The sequence below is a fragment of the Bombus fervidus genome, chromosome 7 (genome assembly GCF_041682495.2).
Source record: "Bombus fervidus isolate BK054 chromosome 7, iyBomFerv1, whole genome shotgun sequence".
Taxonomy (NCBI): Eukaryota; Metazoa; Arthropoda; class Insecta; order Hymenoptera; family Apidae; genus Bombus; species Bombus fervidus.
The window spans coordinates 12,643,456-12,664,046 of record NC_091523.1 but is presented as its reverse complement, the minus strand read 5'-3'; the positions used below and the strand labels follow the sequence as shown (position 1 = coordinate 12,664,046).

The following is a 20,591-nucleotide window of genomic DNA, read 5'->3' as shown; positions in this document are numbered from 1 at the left end:
TTCGTTCAGGAGTCTCTATTATAATCGCGCGAATAATGCCGCGTGAATCCCATTCCTCTAATTCTAGCAACCGGTGCAGCTGTCTGTCGTGGCACGATACCAGCGCGCGATACCCGCTGATTTTCCACTTTAACGTTTTCCATCTAGCATTTTGAGCGCATTGTTTCATCAACAATTTAACCCTCCTAATTAACTGTTCTCGTTGTTACGTATTACGCGTGCAGTGTGTTCTAACGATAGAATAATCGACCAATCTTATTCGCCTCCTGATGCTCGAGAGAAGAGAAACAGGAACAAGAATACAAAATTGCAAAGGATGCAAAAATAGCAAATTCTGACGAATAAGTACGTCAAAGCAACCAAACGTGCACGTATATGTATACAGTGACTTAGAAGAGTATTTGAACTTATCGTATGTAATATACGATATGTACATCGTGTGTGTTGTAGAAAAGATATCGAAATTTTCTTATTGCTATAGTGAAACACGAGTATCATGATTATACTGGAAAAAAGATTTCAAATGCGCATAAAATTTCCGAAATATTTACTGGACACATATTTTTATTAAAAGTAATTGATAGATACATATATATACCATATGAAGAAATAGCCATTTTAGATGTGGTAATAATGATCTAAGATGGTCCCATTGAACGAGGCTTATTAATGTAACGAATAATTAACTGTTTAAATATTTGTATGATCTTTGTGAAATATATATTTGTACTAAATATCTCGTAGATCGCATGTACATCTTCAGAAAATTTTTTCAAGCTTTATGAACATAACGTCGAGTCGAGTCTGATTACAGCGCTAAGGAGATTTCGAAATGTTTCGTGTAACACACGTACTTGATATATTTGTAAAATATTCCTACAAGCGTCTGAATTCTTTCGTCAGCAACTGCAGAGTCTTATGAGCGTATGCGTTTCATCCTCTAAATGTTCCATTGCTCGAAGCAATCAAATATATAGTAACTATTACATAGACTCCTGTGAGTTTGTTTTGTCGAACGATAGTTGGTCAGAACACGCATATATTTTAACCATAGCCTAAGACTTTACAATTTTATTTACCATTTAAAATTTTCAGCGTTACATTGCCAATAGTCTTCGAGGCAAAGACTAGTGGAAGTCTGGTACGGAACCGTCACGTATCTACAAGTCACCAATGGCGTACCGCAACAACAGCGGGCTTGAAATATTAATCTACCCACGAAGCTGAAGCAGAGAGGATCGGTAGAGTGGTTGGGATGGAAAGACCAGGTTCGTAGTCCGATTCAAGTAGAAAATTTCAATCCATAGAGGAAGCTGGTCTCGGAGATCGCTACGGGCGAATGTTTAACGAGGGTCGCCGGAGCTCGCTGAAGCCAGAAGGCTCTGGACGCACGAGAATTGGAGAAGAATCGGACACGTCCAACCACTGCGGAAAACGGACGACCGGAACCTCGAAAGCCGGGTATCGCGTAAATAAATAAAGTAACCAGTGCCAATGCGTGACCCCATTAGACTCCGCTTTACGGGACGTGTTCGATGCAGTTGTAACATTCCCGGAACGTCTCCGGAGCTGCAGACCAACGCCAACGAAATAAAACATTCACCGTTGCCCGTCTCTGTGAATCTTTTTCTTTGAAGGGACACAGGTTTCTTGAATAAAATTTGCATATGCGCCGCGTCTCAACGTCGCGATCGCGTCCGGGGACCCGGTGGCAACGTTACCGGTTTAATTTGCGCCTTTGCCGCGACGGGACGAGTTTCCTCGGCGCAGAAAAGAGGATTAAACAGCTCTCTCTCTCTTTCTCCCCGATTCTGTCTCCCTCTCTTTCTCTCGCCCAGCTGCAAGGCGTTGCCAGGCAAATTAAGCGTATCAGCTCGAACAACCGAGTCGTGCACGATTAATGACGTGCTCGTGGTGTAAGTGCAGGTTTTCGAATGTTTTGCTCCTTTTCTTTTTTCATTAAGGAGCAATGGCTCGACGTTAAACAGATACTGGGTACAAATGTAGTATCCAAAGACTAAGTATCGAGCTTTCACCGATGCGGAGCTAACTGGTTGCAAATACGTATCACAGGATGACGATCGTAATACGACGGTGGTTTTAAGTAATAATCGTATTCAAAGCGGTTATAGCTAATAATGCTTTAAAACAGGTTCCCGCATCCGTTGCCGTGCATTATAAACGTGCGAGACCCGTTAAGTCGACTTTATCGTATCTCTTTTAATTGTAATTCAACGTAATAACTGTCAATGACGCGTCATAATCGACTGTCCCTTACAACTTTCAATCCCGTATTTACTTAATACGTACTTCTATAGAAACGATCGTAGTTCTCGTCCGAGAACAAACAAGTAAACAACCAAAGTTACGAAAGACGTAGATCATTTTTGCAACACCTACTTTCAATTTTTCTAGATCAACCGGACGCGGCTTGTTCGATACGCGATGCTCGAGCACGAAGAATCGGCCAACGTCGAATTAGCGACGCCACGACGGCAAACTGCAATTTGTAGTCGGCGAGGGCATTAACTGGGCGGTCGTTAAATTTGACCGGACGTCTCCTCAAGAGGATCGAAGAAACGTCGAGGGGACGCGTATTCTCTGTCGTTCACGCGCGCACGAATAAACGTGTGTAAGTAGAAAGTTGCCTCCACACACACGACGCGATTTTCTGAGTGTTAGTGGAGCAGAGAGAGGGAGAGCGTGAGAGCAAGAGAGAGAGATATCTAATTGGATCGGTAAATCATCCTCTAACCAGGAGGGTGGTAGGCTAGGCACCGCCACCGGCAACCCTTTATTCTGTGTTATTACAGTCTAAAGTTACCCCGTGTAATTGTTGCTGTTTAATTGCAAACTCTAAGTCGTCGCGTTACACGTCGCGGCGCCCCGCGTATAATTGCCCTCCTCGAGTTCACCCGTCCGTTTTTTACCGACGAAATAATTGGAAACGATCCACCCTCTCTCTCTCTCTCTCTCTCTCTTTCTCTTCCCCTACCACGGGAAATATCTAAATCCGACCGAGAACGCCCGGAATCGTTTCGATCCGGGCCACGGAACGTTTGGGGCTTCGATCAAACGGGAATAATTGGCGGGATTGGCGGTACGCTAAATTACCAATGAAATCTAATCGTCGGCAATTTCGTTCGGTTAAAGCGAAAGACGGTTTGTAGGTCTCGTATTCTTGAATATATACGCTTCTATTTTTCAAAGTATCGTATCGTACGTAAAAAGCACCGGACAACGACAAGATTTTTTATATGTAAACTTAGCTTTTAAACGGAGAAAAAAATCGCCAATGTATTGAGAACGTTTTGGGTTTCTCATAGATAACCATCGTTCCGATGCGAACCGGACAAAGCTACGATGGCAAACTGTAATGGAAATTAGGTTGCCGGTTATCCAGCGTGAAAACGCGTTCGTTCAATGTTTCAAAACGAATGGTTCCGCGAAACGGGCAATCGCGGAGGCTATTGGTCCCGGGGATCCAGCGAAAAGGCTTGCAGCGAACCGCAAGAATGTCGCGTGTGTGCAACACTCTCTGGCACGGGGTGAATCACGGAGACAAAAGCAGGTTTTCGTCGATTCCGTTGAAGTCGGTTGTACCGCGATGAACGCGACACTGCTTTGGGCATGGCGGCGCGCGGCTCCGTCGCTGCCCGCTCGGCCCATTGTCGAAGACAGACAATGCCGCGCGATAAAAACGTAAAATTGATGCCCTTTTGTTCGCATTGTTTGAGAAGCTGTACAACGTTTGTCGCACGCCTGGACGAGCCACTGTTATTGGCTCCAAACTACATTCTCCTGTTCCGTTTCGCCTTCTCCCTCTCGTGCACGATGTTCCTCTCGACCTCTCGTCGTCTCGTCCACCTCGCTCGTCGCTTTTTCTCTTTCACGCTCTCTTACGTACAACCAGAGACCGCTGCCAACCACCCGCTTTTGCCACCCTCGAAACCTTTCATCTCGTCAATAAGTCGGCATTGTGTCTCACCACGGTTCCATAGTTTCGCCGTTTTACATTGACCGCCATTTCTATCGGAAGCTTATTCTTTTCTAGCCCCGTCCCCTTTCGTCTATATCTCTCGCGATTTCTTGTCGCCGCTGTATATCCCGGTACACGGAGTTACATGCCCCCTCTCTGTCTCCCTGCGTCTACTTCGTTTCTCTTTGTTCTGGGTATTCACCAAAGTAGCAAGCAACGTGGGAGGCACGGAATCGCGACGCACCGGCAGAGACGATGGGGGTAACGTCGCGAAATTACTCGAGCCTCGTTACCAACGGCAATAAAATTTCGCATCCGAGCAAATTACTCGCCGCACGGTCCGTTGTAATTTACGCGTCAGATGGCAAAGACCGGATGATCAACAGGAAAAGAAGAGGGGGAGAGATGGAGAGTAGAGGAAGAGAAAGATCGCTTTGAACCAAATTGCGGAACTTTAATAAAACATGATCATCGAAAGGACGAAGCGAAGGGTAATCGCGAAAGACGAGAGGCGAACAATAAACGAAGCGATTCGACCTACGTTTGAAATAAAATCTCCCGAGTGATTCAGAGATCGAACTCAGAAAGGAAAGACTCGTGCTGTGAATTTCCTCTCGTCGTCCATCGCGAGACGTTGAACCGGAAACGTGGCGAGCTTTCGTTCGGCATTTAGCCATTGTTTCTGTCTGCCTACGCTACACGGTGCGATATGATACAAAAATGTCAGCAGTATCTGGATAATTACATAACTGGTCTCAGGGGTAGAGTCCTGGCGGGGGTGGAAAGCGTCGCAGGGAATAATGCGACGAGAAGTTAGCCTCCTGCTGTGTGGAGTGCTAGCGCGAGCGGAGGAAGAGGTCGCGACGGATAGAGCACAGGGTGATTTCCCAGCTGACCTGTAAAGCAACTCCCGAGCGAACTGTGTCTCTCGCAAACCGTACTCTCGCTTCTTTCTTTTCGTCCCCTGTATTTCTCTATACCCCTTCTCCGTCGTACTATTTTTCTTCATCCCCAACTCTGTTCGTCTTTGTTACTTTTGCATGCGTACAGTTCCCTTTCCCTCGTCGTTTGCATCGTCGTACGGCTCGATGCAGAGAAACGTAAACGGAGATCGTAGGATGAGAAGACAGAAAGAAAAACGACGGAAAAATTGACGTTTACAGCGAAACGATATGTAAATCGAATCGATCGAAGGATTTTCTCGCGCTGAATAACTTACCGATGAGTACACTGTTGACAAGCGAAACAGTCCAGGTGATAGACGTTCGACCTGGCCTTCATAACCATCTCGAACGGCGGTATCTGTTTGTTGCAGGCCGCGCAGTGTCCCGGATTCCCGAACAGCCTGAGGTAGTCCCTCTTACAGAGGATAAGGTTGGCCCTGGTGAACAGACTAGAACCGACCTCTCCTAACCTACAGTCGCAGCACCCGCACTTCAGACAGTCCTCGTGCCAGAACAGGTCCATGGCCTTGAGGAGATACCTGAAGAACCGACCATAGTTTTCCTTCTTACCGACCAGTAACCCATCGTGCTCGAAACTGATCTTTGACCGCGGCTCTCGGAAGAAGCTTATCGTTTGACCGATTAGAAAGTTTCTGTAAATCGTCCGTCTTATATTTTCAAGTAATTCGTCACGGTTCGTTAATCGCGTCCTTTTCTATTTTACGTTCAATTTGTTCTTTGTTTCTACCTCATTCCGTTTCGTTTCACGAAAGAAATAAAAGTAGTAACTGAAGACCACGATCGTCTTACCTTTCCGTGATCGCTTTCCCACATCCAGCGCACTCGTGCTGCGACGCGCCATTTTTACTCGGCTCCGACTTGCTCACGTCCATCGTCATCGTGATTTCGGCTAGAACGCCGTCTGCAACACGGAACAAGAACGTCGACTCGTTAAATCCGCGACATCGTAAATCGTGTCTCTCTGCCATTGTGCGTTCGTAACAATGAGCCCGCAGACAGCCACCGCGTAATGTACACGTACGTCGCGATAATAAGCGTCTGCTAAGTGGCTGACAACATGCAATAACGATCCACGCTAATTGGACCGGTCGTCCGACGACGCGCGCTAAATCTCCCGTACCTGCGTTTTTCGATAGATCGATTCCGCTACTCCCACGAACGTCGTAAATGTCTTAATCGAAAATAATTGCGTGGAATAATATCAAACATTAGGTCACAAGATTTGCCAAGGATCTAAATTTCGATCGATAAGAAATCGACGTGGAGACGAGGGATCGAGATTGAAATCCTGTGGCCCCGTTTCGGCAGATCCACTGGCGGGAGCATCGATCGCGAGGAATTGTTCGTAGTTCGAACCGACGTGATCCGGCGAGGGTGAAAAGCGCGGGTACGACAGAGAAACACGAACAACCACATTCGCAGGAACGAACGCGTTCTAAAGGCGATCCGAGGGAAGGAGGGCGGCCGGCTAAAATGGTGAGTGGCTGCACGGCGAGGCGCGGGGGCTTAATTAATTAGCCGGATACTTTGAGTAACAATCCATTATTACATACAAACATCCTCGGCCCCGGGGCCGAGCTGTAGCTTTATGCTGCTAATTGGCCTTCTCAAAGCTTGGAGACCCGGGCACGAGTTATAAACGCCACTCCTCTAACTCGCCAGCACCCCGGCCCCATCCCTCCCCATCTACCCTATCTTTCTCCTTCTCCTACCTTCTCTATACCCTTCCCTGTACCTCTCTGTCTCTCGTTTCCCTCTTCCAACAGTTTGTCCCTGTTACTCTCCCTTTCTCTTCACCGCGTCGCCACTCCTCTCTCCCGTATACGAGCGCCCGCGTGTCCTCCCCCTTTGGACCACCAGCACTCGCACATTTTGCAATACATCCATATATAACCACCCATACAGACAGACGCAGATGCGGATACGCGAACGCGGCCACACGCATGTAAAAAGCGAGGGTGACAGAGAGTGCGGGTGGGATAGGGACGAGCGGATGGTGGGAACGAAGAGGAACAACTCGACTCGACGATACGAGGAAGAGGAGGAATGAAGTTGGAGGGATGACGACAAAGTGGGAGGTTGGTGGAAGAAAGGAGTATGGGAGATGAGGGAGAAGGAGGAGCAAGAGGAACGACGGATAGCGCTAATAACGCGCTCGTGGCGCAAAAAAAAAAAGGAAGGAGTATAATTGCCAGCCCTCGTGGCAGGTATTTTTCAAATAGGACCCCGTCCGTTAATTGGAGGGCAAATTAAAGAGGCGCCGCGGAGGAAAAAAACATCATCCCTCTACCGCGTATCCCCTTGGCCCCCTCTTAGCGTGCCCCGACTACGTTGGTATCCAAGAGGCACCTCGTGATTCGTCAAACGATCTGTGCGCTCCATTTTTTCTCCGGATTTCTCTCTCCCTCTCTCTCTCTCTCTCTCTCTCTCTCTCTCTCTCTCTCTCTCTCTCTCTCTCTCTCTGACCCCTTCCAACGACTCCTTACGCTTCTTTTTTTTTCTCCCTATCGGTCACGATATCGTCGCGAGACGATATCGAACGCGCGGACGTGAAAATCCGTGTCGCGAACACGGAATAGAAGGGAAAGAGATGTGAACGAAATTCCAGCGGCAAAGAGGAAAGAAAATTTCGCGCAGCAAGCCGACAGCCCGCGATCAGCCGGAAGAATCGTAACCGGAGTAAAACGCAACGTACTATGTTGCGTTTACATATGTGTGCGGTAGTATGTAGTATAACATTGTCGGTGTATCGATACGGAAATCTCCCTAAGCGGAAGCAAGTTGCGCGTGCCGATCGAACTTCTCACGGATGTACAGTTATTTGTCAGGCATGCGCAGTATTTAATACCGTCACGCAGTATCCGTTATCGAAAGCCCGGGTTCGATGATACGCTAGATAAAATGAAACTAGTTCTGTCAATTTACCGTCCCATTATTTCGCGACAATGCACAATGAGTGTATCGGTAACCAACTGACCGCACCGTCCTGACGATGCTCGACGATTCTGATATATACGAGATCTCACAGTCTGGCAGAGAGTGAGAAAACTCTCTGTAGGATGCGTACCGCCGTTGATCGACCGCGTAAAATCGTTCTCGCGCAAGAAACGACGCAAAGGGTACTGCCGCCTTCGGACGTAACGGAATCGTAAAGTGAAAAGTTGATTTATGGAGGGGACGTGTATGGAGGTACCGGTGATTCTGGATGCGATACAATATCCCATCGTTTCCGCACTGACTGTCTTTCGTGGCCGGAGAAATGGAGCGAGCGGCGCGACAAGGGGTGGAAAACCGGACGCGACGATCGACGAATCGGCGCGACGGATACAACTTTTTATTCGCTCGATATATAAGGAGGCACCCTCGCGAGATTACGAAACTGCCCTAACAGCAATATGGGATAACGCGGCGGGGCCGTGCCTCGTGCGTCCCCACTGCCATTGCCATCCTTGAGATACGCGCTGTCGCTACGGACACACGGGGCTACCGTCTGGTTTAATAAAAATGTCAAATATAAAGTAGCCAGCGGGGACGGACGTTTAGGAAATAAATAAATGTAAAAGAAACGGTTGAAGGAAGAAGGAAGAAACGGTTTTGTAGCACGGAGCCGCGCGGGTAGGGTGGAAAAGTATTATTCCATAGAACGAGACGAATTTGTCCGTTGTATAATAAGCGAGAGAATGGGCGTCGTATAATATGCCAAGGGTTGAAAATGGACTATAGCGTGGCTTGAAATGTACACGTTCCATCTATGAAATTAATTTAAAAACCGAAGTAAAATCCAATGATTTTGTTGCAGGATCACAGGATCACTTGATGGTATCTCTCTCTCTCTCTCTCTCTCTCTCTCTCTCTCGTTTCGTATTATGTGTCCTGAAATACTGATGCGTAATTGAGAATAGCGCGCGCGCGCCGAGGAAACCTGTTTAATTGCGTTTAACATTGAATTAATTAAACGAGTAATTTCACGCGTATCCCTTATCCGGTTCCACGAAACCAGTCGATCAAATGTAAATATACAACTTGTACGCTCCATCGAATCTTTCGAAAGAGGTTGCAAAATATAATCAGAAGAAAGTATAAGAGAATATGGTATAATAAAAGGAATGGAAACAAAGAGAAAAGATATAGAAGCAGACCAATGTGGAAAAAGATAGGAAGTAAAGGTTGTGCGTATAAGAGGTAGGCGAAATCAGAACGCACCCTCATCCTCGTCGAGTCACGTTCCGCATCTTGCCGCGTGTCCTTCGAGCCGTGGATAGTAGTGAGACGAGCGAGTACGGTGCGTCGCGACGTCGTGGCGAGGGTATACGAAACCACGTAGAACAGGGTTGGGAGTAGAACGCAGGATAGGGCAAAGTACAGGGCACGAGGCGGTGCATAACACGAGGCGGCAGGCACGACTGCAATTTCGGGGTTTAATAATGATCCCAGCCGACGGCTCAAGGCTGTATCCCGTGTCATTATACTGTGAAGTGGAGAGGCTGCTAATTAGTCATTAGCGTAGGAAAAAGACACCTTCAACAGGCTTGGTAGGTACAGGACGGGCAGCAACCCCATCCGACGGACGGTGGTGCATAGGTACGGCAAACTTGAGCAAACAGGGTGTAGCTTCTAGCCTACGTCTAATTGGACCCTAGCGACGTAAGTTCTACTAATTGAGACCAGGCCTGTAACTATCAGCCGCGCGACAAGGGCCTTCGTAAATTCGCCGAGGATCGACGGTGAATACGTGTGTGTCTATGTGTCGAGCATACACACACGCACACACATACATAGAGAAGCGCGCATATACTTATACCTATTCGTTCCAACACGCAAACGTGCCAGATCCCGAGACGCACACGTTCGTTGTTTCGTCTGGTCTTGGAACGTTGAACTTTCACGCGGGAAAAAATCTGTATCGCGCATTTCTTGAATCTGTGAAAAGGAGGAAACACGGTGAAGAAGCGAGATAAGGAGGACGAGGTGAGAAAAGATATTTAATTGAGAAACCTAACGTACATATTTGACTGGTAGGTAGATAGGATTACACAGAGGGAGCCGAAATTTTTCTTAAGATAAGTATTTCATAAACGTCCGCCCGGCCGTGTACCACTAATTTGCATCGTGTATCTATGCATATATTTCATGGTCTAGGAGTTATTAGTCTCGCTCCAGTAAGCGCGATACAGTTTGCAACCTATGACTAATTGGAAGTCGGTAACGTAGCTGCAAGTTTCGCTAATTGAGACGACCAGTTTAGTAACTACTAGAGAGCGCACGAAGGGCGTTCTCAGGGAAAGGAAATTTCTCAAGGAGAATTCGAATCAACCGGCGAGCCTTAATTTCGCCCCGGTTACACCACCCTCTTCCCCTTACGTTCCTCTTTACTAGTCCCAACCAGTACCACCGCCCCGACACACCGCTACTTTCGTTTGCCATCGTGCGCGAGATTAACGTTTAATTAAGCATTGGCGCTTAACTACAGGGCCCGGCGTTGATTTCACGAGTCATAGTTTCCGGTGATATAAAACGAAATCGCCGGCTGATACGCCACTTTCCAACTGACTCGTCCAATTAACCAGCGTGCCGGGATGACGCGTTTAATCATCGCAATTATGGACGCGCCATCTCGAAATTCCACTCGGCTCCGTTTTTCCGGGAAATTCGCGCGAAGACAAGATCGTTTGCCGCGTGATCCGACCGCCACGAATCGGTCCTTGATCTTTTAACGACGTTTCCCCGAGGGCTAGGAGGAAAAGAGAGAGAGGAAGAGAAAGAGAGAACGGCGGAAATAACGCGGACGTGGCGAACGAAAAGGGAACGAGGAGAGAAGTAGGATAACAAACGCAATCGCGTTCGGTGCTCGACCAGCCGAGCTTTCTAAGAAAGGCCCTCGAAATTCGAACGACACGATAACGACGACCCCGCCTCGTCCTCGCGGTCGAATCCTCCAGCTATATCAGAAGACATATACATTTCACAGCGGTCGCATAACGAATCCACCAGGGAGAAGAGAGCAGGTAGCCAAAGGATAAAGTTAAGAAGGAGACAGAGGGAGGAAGTAGAGGACGAAGCTGCGAGAGGTGAACGGAGTGGAAGAGAGAGAACGTGCCTGATGGAACAGTGGCTGAGGAAGATGGAGGTTTGACGATGCAAGGGAGGAGAGGCAGGAAGGTAGGTAGAGCCAAATTTTAATTTCACCCCTAACAAGGGATGGTACGGAATAGGGTGCTCCTCGGCCCCTTCAGGACCATGCTATTCCATCCTTCAGAATCATTATATCGCCAATTAGAAGATAGCGGAGCTCGCCGACGCCTAACAAGCTTCCTGGGGAGACAGATCTACTCCCGATCTTACCGTTATACGCGCTGGCAACCGTACCGCTGGTGCTGTCTTCGTAGCGAGAGCTCGTTATAAAATATTCTTCTAGCTGTTCTCTGTCTTTCTCTCGTTTACACTCCGCCACGAGGTTCCTACTCGTTCCGTTTTTCCTCGCTCTATGTCGTATCACCGCGTCCAGATATTTTTGAAGCTTCGCGCTAATTAGCTGGTAACTACGCTAACGATTATTGCCACGGTCTTAACCACGGAATTTCGTCTCCTGTTTCATCGCAACGTTTCACTATTCGATCGGTCTCTATGGTATTAAACAAAAATCCCAAACGACGATAAAACTGGAATCAGACGGAAGAGAAGAGAAAGAGTCGTGTAAAAGGACGAGACGAAACCGAGATAATAGTATAATCCGTGCGTCGACTTTGAATTCCTCGAACGTTACTTCTCCCACCGAGTTTATTTCCCACGTTTCCCGCTTGCTCGCTGAAAATGTACAACGCGCATCAATACGAAACGTTTCCCGTCTGACGCGGCTCCCATTAAACCGTCCTCGAAGAAACAAGGTTCGCACAATACCACCGCTAGCCCTCGCGACGACGTGTCGAAGAAACGACAGGCTTGAGGTTGGTTGGAAAAGCGAAACAGAATTGTTCGATGGTATACGAAGAATATAGGGATAGAGATGGTAGGCGTATGCAAGCGGTTGTCGTCGTGGATAGGGGGGAAAACGGAATTCAATTTAAACTTATTTTTGTCCCTGCCAGATCCGAAATGATAAATTTAAATCGAGGAATAAAATATAAAATTGCTTCTGCCAACCGATCATCGATGGCCCTGGGCGCTAACCATTCTTTATTCCACGTAGATATTTACCCTGCACACCGGAACGATCTTTTTAAGCTCGAGAGAATCTTGTACGAAAAATTCTCATTGCCACGAAAAGAATGAAAATGCCGAAATACCACTCCTTATACTTTCGAACAATTACAATGATCGTTTTCGAACAGGTGTGTACTGTTATTGTTGTTATTATTATTATTAGATGTGAGCTGAATAACCCACCGGGTGGATTACATACCAGTGCAATGTTTATTTTTGCTACGTTTATATTTGCGCTACAAAATAACCGTTCCAAATATTTCGTTCGTGTGGGTGAATAGCCGGCCAGACGATACAGAGTCGCGTGTTTCGAATTTCGCGATCGCCATTATCGCGCCACGCGGCCAAGATACCCTCACATATTTATTAATAAGGTTTCTCTATTGTCGACCGAAGGAACATTCATTTAGCGCGATGGGGCACGGTCGCGCGCGCACTCACGTTCCCGCCAGTAATTAATAGTCGATGCCGCGATAAAACGCAAAATTAATTACGTCGTACGGTGAAGAATAGCGGAGCGCCACCCGCCAAGGTTTACAGCGATCGCGTCTGCGTAATCTCTGCGATCGTCGAGCCAATATCACCGTTCAAATTCCTCCCGTTGACAGCCACGATGTTTATCTTTTCGTTAAACAATTACCAGTGATTTATTCGAAAGGTGAAATTTCTCTCGAATTTCGATCCGGTACAAACGACGGGAGGATGAAACCGTTGAGATCGGATTAGACGATCGCCGAGAAGATTCCGGGAAAGCGAGCGAACGATCGGAATCACCGGGACGACAAGAGAATCCGATAGGTCGGTGACGATCGCAACAGTTACCGCTCGAAATCCGCCCCTTTTCTATTTCGTCGGCCCCCGCTAATCGGAACGACGAGAATGTTACGGAAGAAAGTTCGCGTACGCGTTTCGAAGTGCTCCGGAGTCGAGGTAAAATCGACGCGGCGAACGCGATACACTTTTCTCGGTAGGCAATATTCATAAATCACTCTACAGCCCACCCCGGGCATTCTCCTGCCCCTCTTATATACGCTTAGAATAAGCACCCCTTTTCCTGATAGAGGGATGCAGCGCCGGGGTCAACTCCCTTCTCCGTCCATCCTCTTCCAGCCAAAGAAAGGCCGAGCAACCAAAGAGAGATAGAAGCGACGACTCTTTCTGGTGGAAAAAGGAAACTCTACGGATAGAAAGAGAGAAAGAAGGCTACGGGACTGTGTAGCCGAAGACGGCGTTACTTGGTGCTACGGGACTCGCTGAGAGTGGGTGGTCTCAGATTCTATTAAGATCTCAGTAAGTCTTGTTACACGGAGAGGCCACGCCGCAAATCTCGCAATAAAACAGCCACCGGTATAACACCGATTCGAGGGACCGTCTCGAACGAGTAGAGGCTGGATCTCTCGTTGGTTCCTTTGCCGAATGCCTAGTGTGGCGTCGACGATACCGACACTGTCTGCAACGTCGTCGTCTTCTCGAATACCCGTTGCCAAACACCCGCACCAGGGGGTCCATTCTCCGCGTGGATGCGGCACGTACACGAGAATCGGAAGCGGAAGTTTCGGTTAATCCGGGCAGAAAGCTGCGGCTAACAGTTATCCCATCCCTTCCTCCCGAACTGCTTTAAATCGTTCGCTCTTTGATCTAAATAACTCACGAGCCAACTTTTGTTCGATCTTTTGGAAATCTATCACGCGACATAGAGCACCCATCTTTCGTATGCAAATGCGTAAGATGATTGTAGAAGTTGGATAAGTTTGATCTTATTGAACGGCGGACGAAAGAATGTTTAAAAATAAGAAATATAGAGAAACAATAATTTTGGAAAACGAAATTATAATATACAAAGTCGATGAATAGATATAATAGGTATCCTAGAAATTGTTGTTACGATTTGATAAAATATGTTTGATATAGATGTTATCAACGCTCGTACACGCAAGTAGGAATTTTAAACTTTGTTTTGTCTACCACTGTAGAATACTCTTCGATCTCGGTATCCCAACGTTCCTTTATCTTGATATGCGAGCCGATGAACGTGAGACAGAAATTGTACATGGATGCTTTTTTTTACGATTAACCGAAGAACGAGACATTCTTGGGATATCTGAATTTTAAAGCGACAGATCGATTTGATAATCCCTGCAGAGGAATCGAAGTCAGGCTCGAGATAAGACGTAACGAATAACTCATTTTCATTGGATGAGGAGCAAAATCCACGTCACGAGATTGATTGGACGTAACAAAACAACGGATTAAGAAAGAACGATTCGCGTCCACGGGTTGACGAAACACGAAGAGAATTTCAAGTAAGCCATCGAACCGATTTCTCGTGTACAAAAGGAGCAAACCGTTCGACTTGTATTCCATATTCCGCGCTCCATCCTCGATAAAAGACTTTACTATCCGCCGCAAGAATAATCCTGGACAAATAACGCGGAACTGTATAAGCGAGACAATAGAAGCTTAAAAGGTAAATATGAAGATCGATGACGCGAGCGCAGGAAGCAGCGGCGAGGCAAGAATCGTGCGCTGAAGAGGATCGAACGCGAGCCAGGCGGAAGGGGAGGGTCGGCCTCCGGGCAAGGGTCCGAAATCAATCAAAACATTAATTGAAAGAGCCGAGAAGACAACGGCGCCCGTTCGGCTAAGGCGGTAGCTACGGATAGTCTTGATAATCGAAAGATATCCTGGCCAATAGACGGCACCGCCCGACCAACGACTACCAGAAAGCGCGAGAGAGTACGAAGAATCGAGAGTGAGGGTGGATAGAAAGAAACAAGGACGGACAAACACAGAGATAGGTAGAGCAAGTACCAGAGAGTCGAGCAAGAGGATGGAACTTTCTTCCTTGTTCGTTTGTGTTCGAGATCAGTCGAGGAAGGAATCAGGGAAGGGGGAAGAAAATTCGCGGCACGAAGAGAGACGGTAGAGCCGTGCGACGACCGATAGCGAACAGCCGTGTCGATGCGATGCGGCAGAGAAACGTTTAACAAAGGGAACAAAGTCTTTTTAACCCGTTGACACGAAACGAGCCGTCGTTGTTTGCGGTTTAGGACACAGATGCTCGTCTATCCCGCGAATCGGAACGACGTCGAGCGTTACACGTTACAGAGATGTAAGTTTTATACGCGTCGCGCGACGACGATGGTGTACGATCGGATGGTAAACCCTGAGAGAGAACCAAGGCAGAAGCAGAAAAATTGTTTATCGGCCTGGTAAACTCGATCATTCTGGTTAGTTGATTCGATTCGTTCGTAATGTACCGCAACCGCTGCTAATAGTACACGGACAGTTAATGAACGCGATCTCTATTCAATTGTGGACTGGCGTTATTAGTAGAAGCGAGCGTAGCCGCTTTATTAATTAATGAATCGATTTTAGTCGGTGGCCGGTTAATTATTCAACGTCGGTCGGCATCGGTGCAACTGCAAATGGTTCTTTAATGATCAGGGGAACACAGCGATATTGCGCGTTGCCACCGACCGCTCTCTTCCTTCTATTCCGCACCGTTGTATCCCATTCCACCTCCGTTTTGTTACCGTTCTGTCCGTGTGGATCGGATCCATCGCGCGTTACGTCCTGGCTTTACGTTCGATCGAACTTGGAGGACGCGAATCGTCACCGGAAATCATCACCGTTCATCGCAACGATCTCTGCAGTATCGATCAACGTTGTCGAAATTCGCGTAATCCACCGATTACTTTATCGGATTTCAAACGGCCGGTTGGAGAACGGAACGAATTAAAGTTTCAGTTAATTATATTCGTGTTCGCGTGCGGCAACAGACCGCCCCCACTCTACCCGTAGCGAACGTAAGGTGGCAGGCGGAAAATTCGACCGGTCGCGGAGGCGGTTCGCCTCCCTAGAAGATTCTTGAGGAACGGTGAAGCAAGAAATCATGCGGATTGCGAAGAGATACTCGAGCCTTGTCTAAAAAATCTTGTAAATGGAATATCGGGGGCCGACGCCCAGAAGGACGCGGCACTGCCACCTGGCGGAGTGCCCAAGGACCCACGGGAAGCTTCAATCGCCGTAAAAGCAACGCCTCTGGATAGGAATGGGGAGCGAGGGAAAAGGGTGTGGGGTTAGAAGTTAACTTAGAAGTTCGCGGTGAATCGCGTGGGTGGGACGAGGACGGTGAGAGCGGACGTTCCCTCGAAACTAGTAAGAGAGAGACAGAAATGTTTGAACGATAAAGAGAGAGGGAAAGAGAGAGAGAAAGCGAGAGACGATAGAAGAGGAAAGGATAGCGTACGATGGTCAGTCCCGGAGATACACGTTCGACCGGTGCACCCGACTTAAGAGGATTACATTTGATATTTCGATCGGGCAAAGTGGCTTTTTATTGGACATTCGCCTCGGAATTATCGTTGACGCGTGTCGAAAGACATTACGCGTGGCCGGCATTATTAAATTATATCGCAACTGACGGTCCCCTATAATTTCCTTGGTATCGTCGACAAATATCTTCTGCGAAAACGCATCACGCTGTCACGAAACGATCGGAGGAGATCGACCTTGAAGATGTTCGTTTGCTTTTGCAAAAACAATATTCGATCGTGTTCAACACGCAACGAACGGGGGCGGAGGGAACGAAAAAGAACGAGAATAGGAGAGGAAAAAAGACAAGAATCGAAAGAGCGTTAATTGCTGCATTATTGTGGTTCGGTGCGTAAGCACCGGTACAGAAACGCTTCAGATTCAATGCGAGCGGTGTACAAAAGGAACGAAAACACGAAGCAACAGACAATTGCCATGAATCGTGCCACGTCTCTAGGCTGCAACGATGAAACGTTGTTACATACAATCGCACCGTGGCTGCTGTTGCTGCTACAGCAGCAACAACATCGATGCGGCGCGACACCAGGCGTGGCGTCACGGTCATACTTCTGCTTTTAGCCGGAGCTAATTAGCTGCACCAATTTGTCGGTGTAAAATAAACGTTTGCCTCGCACGACCGTCTCCCTCGCTCCAGTTTTCTCAATTTATTTGTGAGTTGTGTGGGGACCGAGGCAACGTCTTCGAACGTATACGTACACACAGACGATCGGAGCCTGACTGTGCATCACCCAAATGCCTCCTTTACCTCCGCCTCCGCCTCCTCCTCACAACCTCTGACAGCCCCCTGTCCTCCCTTCTCCTCCCTCGTTCGTCTACCGCGGACTTCAAACGAAATAATTAAGTCACTCCGTTCGGGAGGGCGACTAACGAGACCGCCGCCGCTACTAAAACTGGCGCCAATTATTGAAATTCAAACGACCGGATACCCTCGCGTCTCTGCCCGGTCGGGACGGCCAACGGACAGCCCCTTAGATATCCGGTCGCAATGGATCGTGGCCGAGCGTTCTGGAAGAGGGACAAAGACCAACGGAAGATATAGAGTGGAAATAGATAGATAAGAGATTCGATTACGTAACTTCCAGCATGGATCATTGAGTAAGCGTATATTAAGTATAAGATAAATGAAAATGCGTAAATTTTACTTGTGAAAGTAATTACATCGCGGGATTTTAATTTCAAGATTAATCGTACACTATTGAGCGTAAGTCGTGAATAGTATTTGCATGAATGAAATTTTTTTATCTACAGTTGGGATGTGTGAGGAGGATAAACATCGGTTGCGAGACGTGTCGAAGTCAATTAAACCGAACGACCGGTGTCCCATTCGTAATAACAGGGGTATTGTGTTATGAACGCGTCGAAACGTCGCGACTCGCACGGTAATTCCGGTCGTTGATTGAAAAAAGTCTCCCGTTGCCGCGAGTCAACTATAATCGAGCGCCACCTTACGCTGAGAAAGTAAGCGTAGCAATGTGTCAGCATTTGACGGGATGCAGATTAAGGTCGCTTCTAAGGAATCGGTATTGCTAACGGCAACCATACGAACGCATTACGTTCGATGCTACCGGCGACAAGGACTAGTGCTCTTGAATCAAGACAGCGTCGATGACTAAACATCATGGTGAAGCGCATGAATCAGGACAAAAAAAATATCGGGAGCGATAATAGCCAACTATTCGCTGGTCTAACGCGCAATATCGTGGCAGCGTGTAATTTTCATCTTTCATTTGTCTCTCAACCGTTTTTTTCATTTCCCACCATTCGCATGCAAAGCGGATTACGCGGAATTTTATAACAATTTTCGAACGACGCGGATTGAGCGGGAACAAGCGCGAGCGCGCGCACGTTAATCGCACCACTATGGAAAGGGCAAATGCGGTTTTCACCGGAAGCCCCTGTTAAATTGAACGTGTGATCGCGGCCGGACTGGACTGGCCGAGTGGAACTAGTGAAATTTGAATTACACACCGCATTTCCAATTCCTCTCTGGCGTTTCGTTTTTATCACTCCAATTAGCGATTACATTAAAAATAAAAAGCCACAAGGGAGAGAAGAAATACTACTAGTGCATCGAGTGTCACTAGAAATTAACATCGTACAACGTATAACGATAATTTATTAAAATATTCGGAGACTTACCTAACAGAGTTCGAATCTCGAGCCAGTTTCCACGAGTACCTTGTGCCGAGCACGGTTCTCCAGATTCCCTCCGTCACGTGACACTACACCAGCTGCACAGAACAACGTTCACTATTTATCATTCGCCTCTCCATGAAACATCGAAACATTTATATCAAGGTATGGAATTCGCTCGAATATACGGATCTTCGAAAATGTTTTCGACCGTGATCGCGATCCTGTTTATTCTACCGCGAAACGAGACATCCCGCGTCCTTTAAACACGATAAACGGAGGATCTAGAAGCGGACGACAAGAGTCACGAAACCGCCCGCTCGGCGGTCAGTTGTAAACTACCGAGCACCGCGTGCGACCGCGGCACGCCACCGAAAGTGATAAATCCCCACTTCTACCGCCGCTCGCCCCTCCAGCCGCCCCACTCTCGTGCTTCTACCCCCACCCGTGTATTAAATTTCCACCCCTACGCCGCTGTTGCTGCCTTCCCCGCCACTGACGATCTCCCCACTCCGCATTAGTCGGACTCGACCGTCATCGCACCCGTATCCAAACCCGAGGAACTCGCGCGAGCCGAAACCCGTATTTGCACCCGCCATCAAACGCAACCCGCACTCGCTGCCCCACTCCGCGGCCGCCTATCATCGAACCATTTACGCTGCCGCGCAGTTTAACTGCTACTCGAGCGAAATTCTCAGCAACGAGGAGCAGGGTCCGCATTTCAAGCCGATTAAGACGACGATCAAAGCGCCAGAGTCATATCGGTTCGGAATATGTTGCCACGAGTCGAGTGCGCGGGTTTGATTGGAAAAGAGAAGAAAAGTAAGCGGATCATAACGGAGGTCTTTTTTTAAAAGGTCGATCGACGATTCGACATTTGACTTGCATATTTGATGTACGCTAATTAAAGGCCGGAATAACGAAGTCGATAGATGCGGGTCGTTGGACCTGCAAAAGAGAAATCTTGGTGGAAACGTTTCTATGATGCGCGATTTAATAACCACGCGGATATCGCTCGTAGGAACAGAAGTCTCTAATTACCGTTCTTTCGAGGATAAACCAACGAAGGAATCGCTTTGTATCGCTGATGGAAGTGTGCGCATACAGAACTAAGTATACAGGCTAAAGAAAAAAAGAACGATAACAGGGGTGCAGAAAGAGAGTGATGGTGAAGCGAAAGAAAGAAAGAATGAGAGAGAGAGAGAGAGAGAGAAGATTGTGTGGCGGATCGGAACCCGAGTCGAGAAATAGCAACGGAGGATTAACCACCGAAGCGGCGTGCTCGCATCGTAGAATTCCACCCCTAAAATCACCCCTACGAAACCCTACCATTCCTCGACGCGAGGCGAACGCAGGGATGGCATCCCTACTATATGTCCGGTTCTCCCGGCGGGAGACGCGTCTACCACCCCTACGAGGCCACACCTCCCATTACAAAAATTACACTGGTCGCTGATTTAGTGTTCTGCGCCGGTTCTTGGGGGTGTCCGCGGGGCAAAGCGAGGAACAGAGGCTCGGGAGCTGCCGTGGCGCGCGAGGGTACCTCGTGAGTTAGGGTGGGGACGTAAGTAATGAAAGGGTTGCCGCCGGCTCCAAGAATCACGGAATCATTCGCCAGATTAAATTAGAAAGGCTACGACCTTTTTTCCACTCCCATACTATCCACACCTATGAGCTACCCTGCGAAATGGATTAGGCCATGTTTACTACCGCTATCGACGATGGTCTCTTTTAATTACCAGCTGATTTATGACTGGTCTCTGATTAAATCAGGGAGAAGAGTGGATTACATACTCCCGCGAAATGACATTTCTCTGAAACTTGTTCGATTCGACGTTATACTTTTCTCCGTTCCGTCCTCGATTTACCCACCCGTTTTCCCGCCCACCGGCTCACCCATCCCATCTAACCCTCTCCCGAACGTTCCCGATCGGTGCGCGGCTAAATTTAACGTCCGCCAAGTTTCCGGTTCATGG

General features: G+C 47.9%; 1 protein-coding gene and 1 long non-coding RNA gene across 4 annotated transcripts in view; one reads left to right on the top strand and one right to left on the bottom strand.

The window, feature by feature from the left end:
* The window catches only part of LOC139988855 (uncharacterized), a 127,983-nt gene extending 126,369 nt beyond the window's left edge, over positions 1-1,614 (top strand). Inside the window, exons 2-3 of the long non-coding RNA XR_011800225.1 lie at positions 1,096-1,249; positions 1,308-1,614. This is a non-coding gene — a long non-coding RNA (uncharacterized lncRNA). The remainder of the gene's footprint in view (positions 1-1,095; positions 1,250-1,307) is intronic.
* Positions 1-20,591, bottom strand: part of LOC139988846 (LIM domain only protein 3) — a 70,026-nt gene that overhangs the window by 5,064 nt on the left and 44,371 nt on the right. For all 3 annotated transcript variants that reach the window (XM_072006627.1, XM_072006624.1, XM_072006625.1), the window contains 3 exons: positions 18,622-18,713; positions 5,734-5,845; positions 5,199-5,462 (listed from right to left, as the gene is read on the bottom strand). In XM_072006627.1, coding sequence (XP_071862728.1) covers positions 5,199-5,462; positions 5,734-5,822 — 353 coding nt within the window. In that variant the 5' untranslated portion in view covers positions 5,823-5,845; positions 18,622-18,713. The remainder of the gene's footprint in view (positions 1-5,198; positions 5,463-5,733; positions 5,846-18,621; positions 18,714-20,591) is intronic.